The sequence below is a fragment of the Phyllobates terribilis genome, unplaced genomic scaffold (assembly GCF_046119375.1).
Source record: "Phyllobates terribilis strain yellow unplaced genomic scaffold, ASM4611937v1 Scaffold_5__5_contigs__length_657084704, whole genome shotgun sequence".
Lineage (NCBI taxonomy): Eukaryota > Metazoa > Chordata > Amphibia > Anura > Dendrobatidae > Phyllobates > Phyllobates terribilis.
Genome location: NW_027362765.1, coordinates 597,195,617 through 597,213,178, shown reverse-complemented (window position 1 = coordinate 597,213,178; position 17,562 = coordinate 597,195,617). Strand labels below are relative to the sequence as shown.

Here is a 17,562-nt window from a genome sequence, read left to right as displayed (position 1 = left end):
GAGGGAGACGATTTAGGCCCACGGGGGCTACCTGCATTACTCTGGCGGGATCGATGATGTGTTTAGGCTCCTCCTCAAGATCAGACACCAGAAAGGATCGGGACAGGGCGTCAGCTTTGATGTTCTTGTCAGCCGGACGAAAATGAAGAATGAAATCAAAGCGGGCAAAAAACAAAGACCACCGGGCTTGGCGCGGGTTAAGTCTCTGGGCACTCTGGAGATATGCCAAGTTCTTGTGGTCAGTGTAAATTATTACCGGGTGGAGAGCCCCCTCGAGCAGGTAATGCCACTCCTCCAGTGCCATCTTAATGGCCAACAATTCTCGGTCTCCTATAGAATAATTGCGCTCAGAAGAGGAGAAAAGTTTGGAGAAAAAGCCGCAGGTTACCTTTCTTCCGGAAGAAGATTTTTGGGTAAGTACCGCCCCAGCTCCGGAGGAGGAAGCGTCAACTTCTAGGAAGAATTGTTTGTTGCCGTCCGGACGATGCAGCACCGAGGCGGAGAGGAAGGCCTGTTTTAAGGAAAGAAATGCCTCCTCTGCTTCGGGCGGCCATTCTCTGGGGTTCGTACCTTTACGGGTGAGAGCAGAGATAGGGGCGGTCCAGGAAGAGAAGTGCGGTATGAACAGGCGGTAATAGTTGGCGAAGCCCAGGAACCGCTGAATAGCCTTCAACCCCTCTGGTCGGGGCCACTTCTGGATGGCAGACAGTTTCTCAGGATCCATTTGTAGACCTGTCTGAGAGATTATGTAGCCCAGAAATGGAAGAGAGGTCTGCTCAAAGATGCACTTCTCATATTTAGCGTAGAGGTGGTTCTGCCTGAGCCTGAGCAGGACCTGATGAACGTCCCTCCGGTGAGTAGGAAGATCCGGAGAGAAGACCAAGATATCGTCCAGGTACACCACCACGCAGGAGTAGAGAAGATCACGGAAAATGTCATTGACCAACTCTTGAAAGACGGCAGGAGCGTTACAAAGACCGAAGGGTATCACAAGGTACTCATAGTGGCCGTCCCGGGTATTGAATGCCGTCTTCCACTCATCCCCCTGACGGATACGGACCAGGTTATACGCCCCACGGAGATCCAGTTTGGTGAAGATTCTAGCCCCCCTCAGACGGTCAAATAATTCAGGAATAAGCGGAAGGGGGTATTTATTCTTCACAGTAATCTGGTTTAGGCCTCTATAGTCTATACATGGACGGAGTGAGCCGTCCTTCTTTTTGACAAAGAAGAAGCCTGCTCCCGCCGGGGAGGTAGATTTCCGGATAAATCACCGGGCCAGGTTCTCCTCAATATATTCAGACATGGACCGGGTTTCAGCAGCGGACAAAGGGTAGATTCGCCCACGGGGAGGAGTAGAGCCGGGCATCAGGTCGATTGGGCAGTCGTATGGTCTATGAGGAGGTAAAGTCACTGCCTCTTTTTTATTGAAGACATCCGCATAAGACCAATAGGGAACCGGAAGACCGGGCAGATTGGCTGGGGTAGGAGAAGGACGGGCAGGACGAACGGGAACTAGACAAGTCTTATGGCAGTCCTGTCCCCAGCGAAGGACCTCTCCGGTCTGCCAATCAAGCATGGGTGCATGTTTCTGGAGCCAAGGCAGGCCAAGCAATAGTGCGTGAGAGAGTCCAGGCAGAACATGAAAGGAGATGCTCTCAGAATGCAGCATTCCCACCTGTAGAGTCAGAGATTCGGTGATGAGTTGGATGGGATGTGGTAAGAGGCCCCCATCCACGGCGGCGACAGATAAAGGTACGGCCAGAGGTTTGGTGGGAATGTGGTATTTTTCTACCAGGGATTGAGAGATGAGATTTCCAGCAGCTCCAGAGTCAAGTTGAGCCAGTTCAAAATAGCGGTTCTCTCCGCAGAAGATAGAAACAGACAGCATCAGGGATGGAGAGGGTTTACTTTTGTCTAGGGCGACCTCTCCGAGCGATCCTAGACACAGGCGTTTCCGGACCTCTCAGGACAGGAACGGATCAGGTGCTCCTTACTGCCACAGTAGAAACAGCTCCCCTCGGCACGACGTAAGTCTTGACGGGTCTTGACCATCTTGGTCTGGTTGACCTGTATAGGCTCAGGTGAGTGTGCCTGGAGAGTGACGGGTCTCTGAGAGGTAGGGACTAGACGTGGAATCCTCCTCTCACGGGTGACCTCCCTAGCGCGCTCCTGGAACCGGATGTCAATCCGGGTGGCAAGTGTAATCAAGTCGTCGAGAGTGGTAGGAATGTCCCGACGAGCGAGTTCATCTTTAATACGGCCGGACAGACCCTCCCAGAAGACGGACACCAGGGCGTCGTTATCCCAGGCCAGCTCCGAAGCAAGGGTACGGAACCGTATGGCATATTGGCCCACGGTGAGACTCCCTTGACGGAGGCGTAGCAGAGATGAGGCGGATGAGGTCCTCCGTCCGGGTTCGTCGAAGACCTTCCGGAAAGCCGTGAGAAAGGCTGGCAGGTCGGACACCAGAGGGTCTCCTCTCTCCCATAGAGGATTTAGCCAAGCCATTGCCTCTCCCGTGAGATGGGACATGATGAAGGCTACTTTGGCCCGGTCGGAATTAAACTGGTGGGACTGGTGTTCAAAGTGCAGGGTGCACTGGTTAATGAAGCCCCGAGCTTGAGCGGAGTCGCCTCCGAAGCGAGGAGGTGCAAAAAGCCGGATTCCAGAGCAGGATACTATGGTATTGGTGGTTGCTGGTGGGGCAGTCAAAGTGTCCAGGCGAGTATTGACTTTCCGCAGGTGACCCAGGATGGACTCCTGTTGGGACCTCTGTCGGGACAGTTCATGACAAAGGTCCGAGAGCGAGGGAGCTTGGGTGCCACCGGGTTCCATGGCCCGAGCAAACTGTAACGGGTCTGGGAGGCGGAACCTCTGAGCAACTTATACAAGGGGGCAGTCCTTGTAAGGAAGCGGGTGGCGACCAGGGAAGACAGGCAGGCGGTCACAGCAGGTGACCGGGACAGTCTCTGGGTAAACGGGCAGGTACGACCTGTGACGGCTGAGCCTCCAGGTAGGCTAGCAGGCAGATGGCAGATGAGTGCTCCCAGGTGAGCAGGCGTGAGTCTCAGGATAAGCAGGTGGTCACAGCATGTGACGGCGGAGCCTCCAGGTAGGCTAACAGGCAGGTAGCAGATGAGCGCTCCCAGGTGAGCGGGCAAGAGTCTCTGGACTGGCAGGTGGTCACAGCACGTGACGGCGGAGCCTCTAGGTAGGCTAACAGGCAGGTAGCAGATGAGCGCTCCCAGGTGAGCGGGCAAGAGTCTCTGGACTGGCGGGTGGTCACAGTACGTGACGGCGGAGCCTCTAGGTAGGCTAACAGGCAGGTAGCAGATGAGCGCTCCCAGGTGAGCGGGCAAAAGTCTCTGGACTGGCAGGTGGTCACAGCACGTGACGGCGGAGCCTCCAGGTAGGCTATCAGGCAGGTAGCAGGTGAGCGCTCCCAGGTGAGCGGGCAAGAGTCTCTGGACTGGCAGGTGGTCACAGCACGTGACGGCGGATATATTAAGAGGAAAATATTTTGATGGAAATGCTTCTTTAAGTGTTATTGTTATCTTATTTCAAGAACTGTGATGTATATATGAAAATGTTAAGATTAATTACCAAAACAAAAAAAAAAATCGAAAAATCAGGCACAGTATATATTTCAAAAACACAAAATACATTTAACTCTGTTTACACGTAGCATGATGGTCTTAAATTTATAGTAATCCACAAGTAGAATTCCAGTGGTAGGTTAACAGATAAAAATTGACAAAGACTGAGAAATAAGGGTAAGTAATTAGAAAATATCATGATAGTCTGGAGAATCGGATGACCTCTCAAAGGAGAAGATTATTACAGCTTTTCTGTATTTGTATATAGGCAGAATATTGACAGATCTTCGTACACGCTTCCATATTGAATGATTTTGCTGATTCCTAATCCTACGATGAGGAATAACAGCGATTTGGACGCAGCGTATTTTCACTGCATCCAAATCGCTGTGTTCTATTAAAGCGCATTTGTTTAGGTTATATGCAGATTTACCGCATCTAATGACAGGTCATTGGGGAAAATACGCAGCGGCAGGGTCTCCGCTACAGAAATGAACATGCTGCAGCTTTTAAATCCACACCGCAGGTGAGATATGCAGCGTTAAAAATAAGCACAGTGGGCGTGGGATTTCTATAAATCCATCCACTCGGCTTGCAATGTAGAATGTAGCATTTTGGAACTAGCGAAATTACGCTTCGTCTAAAACGCTGCTATTCCGGATCGTGGACACGCAGCCTAAAATGCTTTGATGTGACATCTGCATGCAAAGAATAATATATAATGAAATAAGACATTTAAAACATAAGTTTAACATCCATTTGCATGCTTTAATTTACTAAAGTGTTCTATTTTACCTGCACACACTAATTATGGTAAATGTGGATTTCTATCAGTTTTCATATATTTCCTGCCATTCTTAAATAACAGATGCGTTCATATTTGTAAACCCGGATACTGTATTACTAAACTGTAGAAATATTACATTGTGTGTTCTTGTTTGCAGAAATGATGGAAGTCCTGACAAAAGACAACATGCTTCAGAGAAAAACAAGACTCGGTGTCAAAAAAATGGTCCAGTGCAAAGTGATCCAAACGGTCCATCTGTTCCTCCAATTCATCCCGAGAGGCTGAAAGACTTTGTGGAAGATGAATACCTAAATGGAAACTTGACCACATGGGAAATGAAGATTTCTGGAGCCCCAGAGCAACCGTTGCGAGATGCTGTTGAACCTATTGCTTCAATGGTTCGAAAACCAAGTGTGCGGCCAAAGAATGAGTTCCTGAGATTTGAAGATATCAGTGCAGCAGCCTTTAAAATTCAAAGTGGTGTTCAAAAGACCCCCTGCATGGTACAAATCACAAGTATATTATTGCACTACAAAAAGGTGGTGTTACAATGATTCAATGGTTCAACCCTGAAGTGAGGGAGGAGATGGATGAAGGAATGGTCAAACTTTCGAACTTTGTTTTTTCCTAGTTATCCAAAGGCAGGGCAAAAATAACTTTATTTTTCTCTAGTGATCCAGGGAATGGGGCAAAATAAACAGAAAACGTAAGGCATAAGCCATTTTGCTATGCAATGGAAACATTTTCCTCTTGTTTTCAAGTGCTAATCAGATAGAATCAATAATTAAATAAGAATACTTTATATAGTTTAAATCCTTCACGCTCCCTGGCATACATGTACGTGATGTCCAGGGTACACATTTATGGAGCAGACTCAGGAGCTGTGCTCCCTCCATACAGGGCAGATGTAATATATATCCAGCTTCTACCTGTAACAGCAGCAATTGGCCGCTGCCAATCACTTACAGAGGCAGGGATTGCTGGTGTGCGCTGTCCCCGGCACTCAACGTCTCCTTACGATGCGATCATACAGGAACAATGAGTCAGTCAGGCAACCTATTGCCTGCTGAAGGCTTCCTAAACCCTCATTTTGATAGTCCTCTGAAGCTCAGCTGTAGGTTGTGTTTCAAAGGAGGCGGCAATTTATAATATAGACTTCAATACTATGGTATTGCAGTCTATAGTATAAGCAATCAAATGATCACAGGTCAATGTCCCCAAGGGGACAAAAAAATGAAAAAATAAAAAAAATGAATGTTTTAAAAAATATTAAAAAAATTAAAAAAAAAAGAACAGTTTAAATCACACCCCTTTCCCAGTTTTAAAATACAGAATTAAAAAAATAATAACAATTAATATTATTTGTATCTCCACATAAATAAAAGTCAGGTTTATCAAAATATAAAATTATTTAAAACATATGAGGAACTGTGAAAAAACTTGCCAAATTTGTGCTTTTTCAATCACCACAATTCCCCCAAAAATGCAATAAAAATTGGTCAATATCTCGTATCTACCTCAAAATGGTATTCGTGAAAATTATTGCTCGGCATGCAAAAAACAAGTCCCCACACAGCTACATCAACAAAAAAATAAAAAGCTAAAGTTCTCAGAAAATGGAGACACAACCTTTTCAGGATTTTTTTTCACTACAAAAATGTAAAAAAAAACTAAACACATTTGGTATTACTGTAATCACATTTAGCTGGAAAATCTTGTTGTTTGGTCATTTTGCTACACAATGAACTCTTTAAAAACAAAACCTGAAAAACTGAGTCAGATTTGAAGTTTTTTTCACAATTTCACCCCACTTGGATTTTTTTTATTATTTTTCTTACGTATTCATATATGTTAATCATGTCTTCACTTCTTCTCAAGATTAAATTAAAGCAAATTTTTTGAATACTCGATTTTTGTAGCCCTTATCAGTCTGGTTATTAAGTTTTACATTTTTCCCAAGTCCAGTGAACTGGATTTTTGTTATCAATATAAATCATCTAGAGGAGGTTGTGGGTAGATTCTTATGATACTGGGGACACCCTGAGACCCTGGCAGGGCAGTGGGGAAGGGGATGGAGATATAATTAAATGTTTTATTGTATATGTATTAATGTATTAAATTGGGACTACTGAAACAACTCTTGGTGCATGAACTTTAATTTGGCACTACTACTAGGTCCTGCATTGTTCTACTATTATCAAGAAGCCCAGTTTCAGGTATACATCATTTATATTACTGATGTCGTAGGATAGCTATGTAGGTTTTATTCTGCCCTAGTGCAGAATAGGACTAGGGTGATTATTGTTATTTTATGTATTCTTCTGTAATGGATGCATCCTTGCCATGCTGCTTTTAAGTACCCAGGCTCCCATACCTGCCAGGCCAATTATAGCCATGTACACCTCATCAAGAAGGTAACTTGAATCTTACAATGTAACAAAGTAATTAGTATTAATTATATTAGTAATCTACTTATATGGGACAGGAAAACTTTTGGGTCACATTAGGTTCCAACCTGTGACTACATTTATGCACCCCTGGGCTTTACCTGTGCAGTGGAAGCCATTCCAGTTTAAGCTGACTGTTTCTTTATGTGCAGAGTATGTGCATTCTTTCATAGGACTTAAAATTGACAAATAAACTATTCAAAATTGAGAGTCCTCAGTGATTGATACCTTTTAATGGCTAACTTAAAAGATGGCAACAAATAGCAGCTTTCAAGACTACTTAGGTCTTGAAAGCTTGCTATTTGTTACCATCTTTCTAGGTAGCCATTAAAAGGTATCAACCATTGAGGACTCTCAACTTTGAATATTTTTCTATCTGCTGGCCAACATGATACAAAGATATATTTTTCCTGTTAAAACTGACAACTCATCTTTTTTTCTTGCATTATGTTATTTCAGTATTCAAGGATTTCAAAGCAGTATGGGATAGACATTTACCTGAAGAAGGAATATCTACAGTATACAGGATCAGTGAAAGAGAGAGGTGTTCTGTACCTTCTCACATCGCTCAACGAGGTACAATCTGATTCTTGAATTAACACATTCTCTTTGTTTTAATAACAAGGTGAAACTAACGGGCATTTATACTGAAAAGTAATCATGAAAAAGTGTTGTTAAAAATGCTCATTGAACAGTTATCTTGTCGTGTAAACAGGCTGCAGATCACCCGATGAACAAGCAAAAACGCTCATTCATTGGGAGCAATGATCTTTTATGCCGCACAAAAATCATCGTTCTTGACTGTTCATCGTCCTGTGTAATCAGGACTCTCACTGCCTAGAATCATGGCAGCCTATGCGCTCTGAGTGATCTAGTATAGATTTTTCAGTGCACATCGTTTACTTTTGTTTGCCTGTTTCAACAACTGCCAATTGGTACGGTTGTCGTATTTTGCCGGATAGGTCCACGTAAATGGACCATAAGAGTACGGAAGAGACTGAAGAGACTGCTCAAGGGTGTTTGCTATTGTGAAACTATTCTCCATTATAACATCCATAAGGCAGATGTACAAACAGATTGTATATTACAAATTGCTTACATTCATAGATCTTTTAGACATGATGATGATCTGACATTTGCTTACTTTAAAATTATATTTCAGAATGGCTGTATAAAACTGATATTCGCTGATAATACTGATATTAAAATGAACTTTTACAGGTGACACATTTCCTTTGTATTTTAGGCAAAAAAAAAATATATTGTCATTTTTTTTTTCAATTTTAAAAATTACAAAAAGGAAAATGGGCCGATGCAAAAGTTTGGGCACCCTTGGAGATTTGTGTGCTCAGATAACTTTGACCAAGGTTTCAGCTTGTTCACTATCATCGTTAGGAAAGACCAGTTGATGCAAATTTCCCAGCTTTAGAAAAACCAAGCCTCTTCTCACCTTGTGCCAAAACAACAGCAGCCATGGGTTCTTCTAAGCAACTGCCTAGCACTCTGAAAATGAAAATGATGGAGGCCCACAAAGCAGGAGAAGGCCATAAGAAGATAGCAAAGTATTTTCAAGTTGCCCTTTCCTCAGCTCGAAATGTAATTAAGAAATGGCAGTTAACAGGAACAGTGGAGGTCTAGATAAGGTCTAGAAGACCAACCAAAATTTGCTGCTCGTAGGATTACAGACAAATCAGAACCCCCGCTTGACTGCAATAGACCTGTGGATCAATGAGGTTAGCATAGAACCCTTTGGCCACAAAGATTAAAGGTATGTGTGGAGAAAAAAAGGCACAAAATTTTAGGAAAAGAACATCTCGCCAACCATTAAGCATGGGGATGGATCAATCATACTTTGGGGTTGTGTTGCAGCTAATGGCACGGGGAACATTTCAAGGGTAAAGGGAAGAATGGATTAATTAAATTTCAACAAATTCTTGATGCAAACATAACACCATCTGTAAAAAAAGCTGAAGTTGAAAAGCGGATGGATTCTACAAATGGATAAGACAGCTTCAGATAGATGTCTTTATGGGGCTGTATACAGACCACAATGTCTGGACTGACCACAGATTTCCTGACCCAAACTTACAGTCTCATAGGAAAATAGAAGGCTGTTAGTTTGTTTTAAGAGACTCGCAGTCAGTCCAGGCATTGTGGTCCGTGTATAGACCCTCAAATATGTGTTACACGCATGCCGCTAGGTTCAGATAGGGGCGAGACAGGTTGCATGAATTCTTTGGAATCCTGGGGAATCGTTACTCAGGGCGACCATAGACCATGTGCTGCAGCTTCTCTCAGGCACACAGGGGTATTGACCCTCAGGCACAGACACGTAGGTTGTTTCACTTGCTGACCAGACACACTTGACAAGAGTCCTTATAAACGGTAGAACACTAGCATTTAATAAGAAGCCGCACAGCCAGTGCAAGTTAAGTCTTATGAGCAACAGGCTCCAGTGACAAACAGTACAGTTTCCTTAGCAGCATAGGAGTTCACAGTTTTCCCAGTAGTACAGGACAGCACAGTTCTAATGCAAAGGCACATTAATGAACACAACATTCTTTACAACACTGTGAAATGGAGGAGGGGGGAGGGTTTGCTGAAGGAGATGATCCCTGTGACACCATTTCTTCCAGTCCATCTTTCTGCCTGACAATTCTTTGCACTGCTAGTTCAGGAACTCTACCTGACCTGTGCTTAGCTTCACTCCTGACTTGAATCCTTTTCACTTGCAGGGGAACTTCTGTGAGATACAGAACACACACACCACCTTTCTCTTTGGGTCCAGCCAGACAGTAAACAACTTCCCCACAATCCCCCTGGGGCTCAGTTAAAACACCCCCTTCTACTGTGACTGTGTTAACCCCTCTAGTTGCTGGGTGCTTCTGGAGCACAACACTTCTTGTGCTTGTGTTACTTCTAATAGTTGCTGAATGCTTTTAAAGCAACAGCACTACTTCTGCATGCGCGCACACACACACACACAGTACGCAGACATGCGCACATATGCAGGCATGCACATGGTACATAGATATGTACACATACAATACAGAGACACGCACATACACAAACATACACAGATACTTACACATGCAGACATACATACATATTTGAGCACAAATTGTAAAAAAAAAACATATAAAGCAGACATAAATATATATTTATGTCTAGGGGGTTCAGCACTTCAAAGGTAGATCAACAGCACCTGTCAAGACCCCGCTGGTGTGTTCCTCTCCTTCTTATCTCCTCCCGCTTGTGTTCCTCCCTGGGATCCACTAAGCCGCCGGGCTTTTCTGACTGAGATGTGAAGTGACAAAGTCAAATATCGGGGGCCGGTCACCCCTCTTGCAGCAGGAATCCCTCTGGCTAAGCCAGAGTAAAGAATACAGGTGGCGACTCCGCTCCGTCCGTATCCCCCTGGGATCCTTTTGCCTGTGGAGCCTATCTCCTTTGCTCCCCTCCAAGACCTTCTTAGGACAGGACTCTGACCGGGTAGAGACAGTGGTTAACTCAGACCCGCTCCTCGTCTCGAGGCCAGAGAACGAGGACCGTGTATCTTCAGCCAGCTGCAGACTCTTGCTGGACCCTGACAGAAGACCACAATCAAAAGACCTTGAACCTAAGATGGCCGTAGATTATATATGATCTATAAGTGCTTCCTGTAAGTGTTTCCTCCACCCTCAAGCACTACCTGGTTCCCCCTATCTTTGGTTCCCCCCCATCTCCTCTATCCCGGGCCGGGGCAGCACCCTGGTGCATTTAGGCCCCCTACAGGACAGGAGTGGTGTAGTGTTGAGTGGTGAAGTGGGGTCCTGTGAGATGCTCCATCCTTACCTGGAAGAGGAGATACCACACTTCTATCTGAAGTGCAGTACCCCTGTGGCGACTGAACCCTCAGGGTCGCCACATTCACATCATACATTCTCACACACACACACATTAGAAATATTTTTAATATGGGGATTGGGGAAGCAGACAACAAGCCTCGCTCACCTAGCCCAGGCCTCTGTCCCGTCCAGCTCCTTAGGCATGTAGCAGTGCAGGGCCGCTGGCGTGTCTTTGATGGCCGTCACAGACATGGCCCTGGACCATCAGGGGGGCCCACTCGCCGTCGGGGCACGGGCCGCTCCCCCAGTATCTGTGCAGGGCCGCTGGCGCTGTGTGAGTGATGTCACTTTATCAGACATGGCGGCACGCAGTGCGCTGTGTGGCTGTGTCTGGTAGTAATGACACGGCAGGGGAGACAAACATGCACAATTAAAGGTGCAGAGCCGATCCTGCCATGCCATTACTACAAGAAACAGCAGCAAAGAGCACTGCGCGAGGCCATGCAGCTAAAGTGACAGCACTCAAACAGCACCAGTGGCACTGCACAAATGCTGGGATGGGAGAGCGACCCAGGCCCCAACGGTGAGTAGGCCCCCCTGATGGTCCAGGGCCCCGGCACCGGGTGCGCCGGGTGCTGACGCCGGCCCTGTTCCTGACTCTAATAATAATAAAGAGATGAATGAACATGTAAAAGTACCTTTCCATTGAAAGTTAAATTAGATGGGAGGTGTCAGCATATGTGCAAACTCCTTTTAACATAAACATACAGAACCCTACAAACATATAATGGCCAATTCTGCCTATTTGACATATTGTTTTTCTATTGTTCTGACCAATTTTATTGCACATTTTCTGGTCAAGTTAGATGCGCACAATTTTTGAGGTAACCCTTTACCATAAGACAACTTGAAAAGTGTCCCCTGTATTCTAGGGGAAACCAACTGTGTTAAATTTTCCTAGAGCAACACTACAATTTACATTCCTATTATCTCATTTATATAATGCAAAACAGAACAGATTCTGCAAAGCAAAATGTTCTCTTTGTTCTCTTTGTAACCACTCTCCTCTCTAAAAATTCAAGGGTCTACCAAAATGTGAACGAATGTGGTTAGTTATGAACCTTCAATCCTTGGATATATAGGGCATGGCTTGTTGCACCTTCATCTTTTTCCAACCCTTGAAAAAGAGAAAAGTCACATAAACCCTCACATTTGGCTAATGTTGCTATAACTATAAAATTGGGGAGCCCTGTGCAAGTTTATTTACCAATCTGGGTTTTTCTACTAATGGGGAGATATAGTATCTGCTTTGCCCCCTCTATGATATTTAAACCTTTGAAGACAAAGTGCCCCTATAAACCATAGTAATAAACTATAAGTAATACTCACATAAGTTGATTATCTGAAAAAGTAAATACACTTTTGGAAGCAAATAGAATGCAATCAACATTCATTTTCTTTTAGAGATATATGTACAGATATACCCCAAATATTTAACTGATATGTCTCCACAACACTTCAGGAGAATCCGTAAGCTGATTTTTGCTATTTATTCTAAGACCAGCATAATATAGAGCAGTGTTTGCCAATTTGCAGTCCTCATGGCCCCCAAAAGATCATGTTTTCAGGATTTCCTTAGTATTGCACAGGTGATAGAATTTTTATCAAGCCATCAGAAATTGTCACGGCTTCTCTCACCTGCGCAATACTAAGGAACTCCAGAAAATATGATGTGTTGGGGGCAAGAAGCAAGAAATCCTAATTACAGGGATGTGTCACTTACTGGGCTGTGTACTGTAGCGTCAATAAAATCAGTGTTTTATCAGCAGGAGATTATCACTACAGGACTAGGTCTCACGTACAAGTCAGATGAGCTAATCTGTGTAACCTCACCCCCACCACTGATTGGCAGCTTGCTGCCTATGCACAATGTACACAAGGAGCTGCCAATCAGTAGTGTGGGCATGGTGATACACATCTCAGCATTCTGATCACTGCCATATCTACAACAACGAAAACAGGGATTCTATCAGAACTACAATAAGCAGTCCTGTAAGTGATACATCGCAGGATCTGAGCTCCTACATCATCTCAGATCACATAGTAAAAACCTGCAGACAGGTTTCCTTTCACTGTCTACACTGTAAATTATAAATTTTTTCTTCCACAGGATCAGCAAAGGAAAGGAGTGATTGTAGCTACAGACAGTAATTTTGCCATGGCTGTGGCTTATCATGCGTCTGAGTTACAAATCCCTGTGTTCGTCATAATGTCAGCTGGAACATCCCCAAACCGGGTCAAAATGTGCCGTGACTACGGTGCTATGGTTATTTTATTTGGACCCACAGCAAGAGACGCTCAGAGCCATGCCCGGAGACTGGCTCAAGAGAATGGATACCTCTACATTGAGGAGTAAGTACGATCTTGACTATTATCCACCATCAGCGCAGATTACAGCTTTCCTGCTGCCTGAGGCAAAAATTTAAATGGTGCCCCTCCCCACAGTACAATGAAAACTAGCAGTGAAAAAACACAATTTCATATTTTTTTTTATGGTTTTGCTTTTGCGGTATTATTTGTATGGTAAAAATGACCCGTTAATATGATTCTCCAAGTTAGTGTGATTACGCCGATACCAATTTTGCTTTGTGATGCCATTTTTTGAGACCTGAAACATTTACCTTAACTCTTAAAAAGAGCTGTGAAATTATTGTGCCCACTGTATAAAAATATCTGCCCAAGCAAGCAGTGGCTTGCCCCTCACAAAGCTCCCTGCACAAAATATGATCCCCACAATGTCCCTTTTAAGATACATTGCCACCACACTGTCCGCCTTTAAGAATTAAAACTACTAAACTGTTCCCTCTTATGAAATATAACCACTATTCCGTCCGCTCTTATGAATAACTGTCATGCTCTCCCCCCTTATAAACTATAAGCACCACACCGTCCCACCTTATGAAGTATAACTGCCATACTGTTCCCCTAATGAACTATAATCTCAATACTATCATCCCTTAATAATAATAACTGCCACACCATCCTCCTTTATGAGCTACATCTGCTACACTTTTCACTCTTATGAGCTATGTCTGCCACACTGTCCCCCTTATTAGCTATAACTTCCATGATGACCTCACTAATGAACTATGGCCTTCTCCACATCATCCCCACTTTATGCTGTTCCCTCTCCAGTGTTTCCCCTCTCGCAGTACTTATCTCCTTCCCCCCACATATTGCCTCCTCCACACTGTCCCTACCTTCAATGTACCTCGCACATCGCCCCTCTCCATGCTGTGGCCCACTCTATGCTGACCCTCTCACCACTGTGCCACTCTCTCTAACTCCTCTTTAAACCGTGCCCCTCCTTCATTTTTCTACCTCTGCACACTGTCCCCTCCATGTTGTGCCCTCACATACACTTTTCCTACACCATTGCAGCTCAAAAGAGTTCTGGTGCTTATATCAATTGACAACATAAGCACATAAGCTCCCTGAATATTGTAGAAGATATTGTGCCAGTTATGTTATTTTAATTATTAATATAGAAATGATAATTATATACTCGTGTAAATGAAACTTTGTTCAATAGAGAAAGAGTGGTCATTTTATTACTGATAAATTGGTGTAAATACTTTTATGCCTCAAAAAAAAAAAAAAGTATTCCAGGAGTACTAACTTTGTTGGCTAACCAGAAAAAATATATTTGCTGCTTTCAGAGCATAGACACTCCTTCATCAGGCAAGATTACAAATACTCAACATTTACAGTAAATGATGTTACAACAGGACATTTGTGCATGGGGTACATGGGGTGATGCCTCCTATGTTGTGCTCTTGTCTCAGTAATTCATTTGTAAACCCGTCTAATGAAGGAGCCTCTGAGCTCTAAAGCTGCAAATATAATTTTTCTGGTTAGCCAATAAAGGTATCACTCCTAGAATACTTTTCTCTTTTTTTGGGCATAAAAGTCTTTACATCAATTTTCTGGCTAACACATTACCACAATATAATTTTTATTGTACAACATATTATAGATAAAGATATTTTTGTCACAATTTAAAACAGGAGTCTCAAACTAAAATGGAGTCCAGGGCCACTTAGAAAAATCTTGTTAGGGCATGGGCTGCATTTTTAAATTTAGGTTGAAACTACATGGCAACTTTGTCTGCTACATAGATTCTAGGTATGCTCAGTTTGGCTGCTACATTGAGGTGTCATGCAAGTAAACGGTGTTGCGTTGTGATGCCTAGTGTACCCTGGCCCACCGCCCTTATATACAGAATGATAACCCCACTGCCCCAATACACTGTACGATGGCCCATCCAGTCCTCTCTGTACGGTTTGATGGCCACATAGTCCCCTGTATACAGTATGATGGACCTATAACAAGTATGACAGCCCCACAGCCCCTATACACAGTATGATGGCTCCACAGCACCCCTATAAAAAATATGATGCTCCTTTATACATAGTTTGATGGCCCATCAGCTCCCTATATACAGTATGATGGCTCCCGCGTGTCTTGATGTCAGGCATGCGCACACTGATACACTGATTTAAAGCATTCCAAGCCAGAAGTAGCAAGTCCCCAATACCCCTATGTTTGACCAGTAAGCTGGTCTGGATTTTAAATACTATTATTGGCACTTTTAATAGCAGCAAAGACAAAGTAATTCTGTGTAACCATTGATATGCAGAGTGCATATGATGCTGCATTATGTGCCCATGAGGCACCATATTCATCCATATAACTAATTATTCCAGTGGAGAATACCTCCCTAATACAGCATGAGAAGGAGCATGGCACGTTTTTTAATCGCCTATACTCATGCAATGTAAATATAATAAATAAATATATTATATAAATATAAATATATTCAAAAAATCTGTGAACACATATAGTATAAACATAAAAACATCAGTATTTTAGGGATTGCCCCACTAAAATCATTGTAACCTACCCACAGAATGATTATTCTTTTCACTTGGGACTACGGGACTAACAGAGATAGCAATTCCCAAATTCTCAAATAAATTATTGGAGTTGTGGTCATGGATGTGCACTGCCACTCTATTCACACAGGGTACATAAAATTCACAAAATGATGTAAAAACTGCTCCAAAATTTTTTGCCGCACATGAAATAATTCTAGAGGGGGATGACAAATTTGCAACAAATTTTGCGACTTTTCAAAAAGTTATAAATGATGAATCAGGTGAAAATATCTGGAAACGGCAAACTTCGCCCATAGTGACATCTAAAAAAAAACAGGTGAACACATTAAAGGGATTTAAAAAGGGAGCAAATGAAAAGATGAATAAGGCGTAAACAACAAAAATCGCAAAACACTAAAAAATAGGGTAAAAACAGGCGTAAATGCAATAATGAATTGGGCCAATACATTTACAAGTATTTCTATATTTGTAGCATTATATTTATTTTTTTATTCTTATTGATTTTTTTGACTATATTGACCCCCTTCTGCCATTGATTTAGCTTTCTGCCACAATATTATATTTTATTTTTTTCATCCCAGGGAAGACAGTGCTGGTTATCTTGCTGGGCTGGGAACAGTAGGGCTGGAGATTTTTGAACAAGTGCCCACTTTAGATACAGTAATATTTCCTGCAGGTGGACATTGTGGCTTGTTAGCAGGATCAGCAGCTGCCCTAAAATATCTGAATCCAAAAATCACAGTGATTGTAAGTATACACATTGTTTTCCTGAAAATAAATATATTTCTGTGTATTGTTCAATTGTGTTGACTTCTGATTCAAGTCAACTTAGTATTTGTAATATCAGAGTTAAGAAGCCGACACAGCAAATCTGCATAATTATAAAACATATAACACTATTGACTGTCCAATTTAATTTAACTACAACATGCCCAATCCTTACCCCCATATCAGCCATCAGAGAAGAGAACACCACTATAAACATCAATTGATCCCACTGACTTTGTTGTTATGTGTATGCATAGGAGGATTATAATGAGGGCAATCTGGGCTACTGCCCGGGGCTCTGGGGGGCCCAGGGCGTCCATGGCCAGATTGCCCTCATTATAATATGTGCAGCGCCGCGGCACATACCGGCAGTCAGAGGCGCAGGGTCCCCGGACCGCTCACCCAGCAGCGATGCACAGCCGCTGCTTCTTCTTCGGCCGGGCCAGCACTGCACCTGTTAACTTCCCTGTGTGCTGACCCAGCCGCGTCACAGCTAGGAGACACGGCCCTGTGTGCGGCCATGTCTGCTAGTGTGACGTCACGCAGTGCGCGCCCTGCACTGCTACTTATCACCTGCGGCCTCCTGTGGTGTATAGATGGCTACGTGCGGCCTACCGCTGTGGATAGATGGCACCGTGCTGCCTCCCGCTGTGTATAGATGGCTACGTGTGGCCTCCCGCTGTGTATAGATGGCTACGTGCAGTCTCCCGCTGTGTATAGATGGCTACGTTCGGCCTCCCGCTGTGTATAGATGGCTAAGTGCGGCCTCCTGTCGTATATAGATGTCTACGTGCAGCCTCCCATTGTGTATAGATGGCTATGTGCGGTCTCCCGCTGTGTATAGATGGCACCGTGCGACCTTCCGCTGTGTATAGATGGCACCGTGCGGCCTCCCGCTGTATATAGATGGCGCAGTGTGGCCTCCCGCTGTGTATAGATGGCGCAGTGCGGACTCCCGCTGTGTATAGATGGCGCAGTGCGGCCTCCTGCTGTGTATAGATGGTTATGTGCGGCCTCCCGCTGTGTATAGATGGCGCCGTGCGGCCTCCTGCTGTGTATAGATAGCGTCATGCGGCCTCCCGCTGTGTATAGATGGCTACATGCGGCCTCCTGCTGTGTATAGATGGCTATGTGCGGCCTCCCACTGTGTATAGATGGCTACGTGCGGCCTCCCGC

The 17,562-nt window shown here is 44.0% G+C and overlaps 1 protein-coding gene across 3 annotated transcripts in view; it reads left to right on the top strand.

Annotated features, from left to right (window-relative positions):
- Positions 1–17,562, top strand: part of LOC141273727 (L-threonine ammonia-lyase-like) — a 173,382-nt gene that overhangs the window by 49,247 nt on the left and 106,573 nt on the right. For all 3 annotated transcript variants that reach the window (XM_073686011.1, XM_073686010.1, XM_073686009.1), the window contains 4 exons: positions 4,544–4,889; positions 7,293–7,409; positions 12,831–13,072; positions 16,200–16,365. In XM_073686011.1, the coding sequence (XP_073542112.1) occupies positions 4,544–4,889; positions 7,293–7,409; positions 12,831–13,072; positions 16,200–16,365 (871 nt within the window). The remainder of the gene's footprint in view (positions 1–4,543; positions 4,890–7,292; positions 7,410–12,830; positions 13,073–16,199; positions 16,366–17,562) is intronic.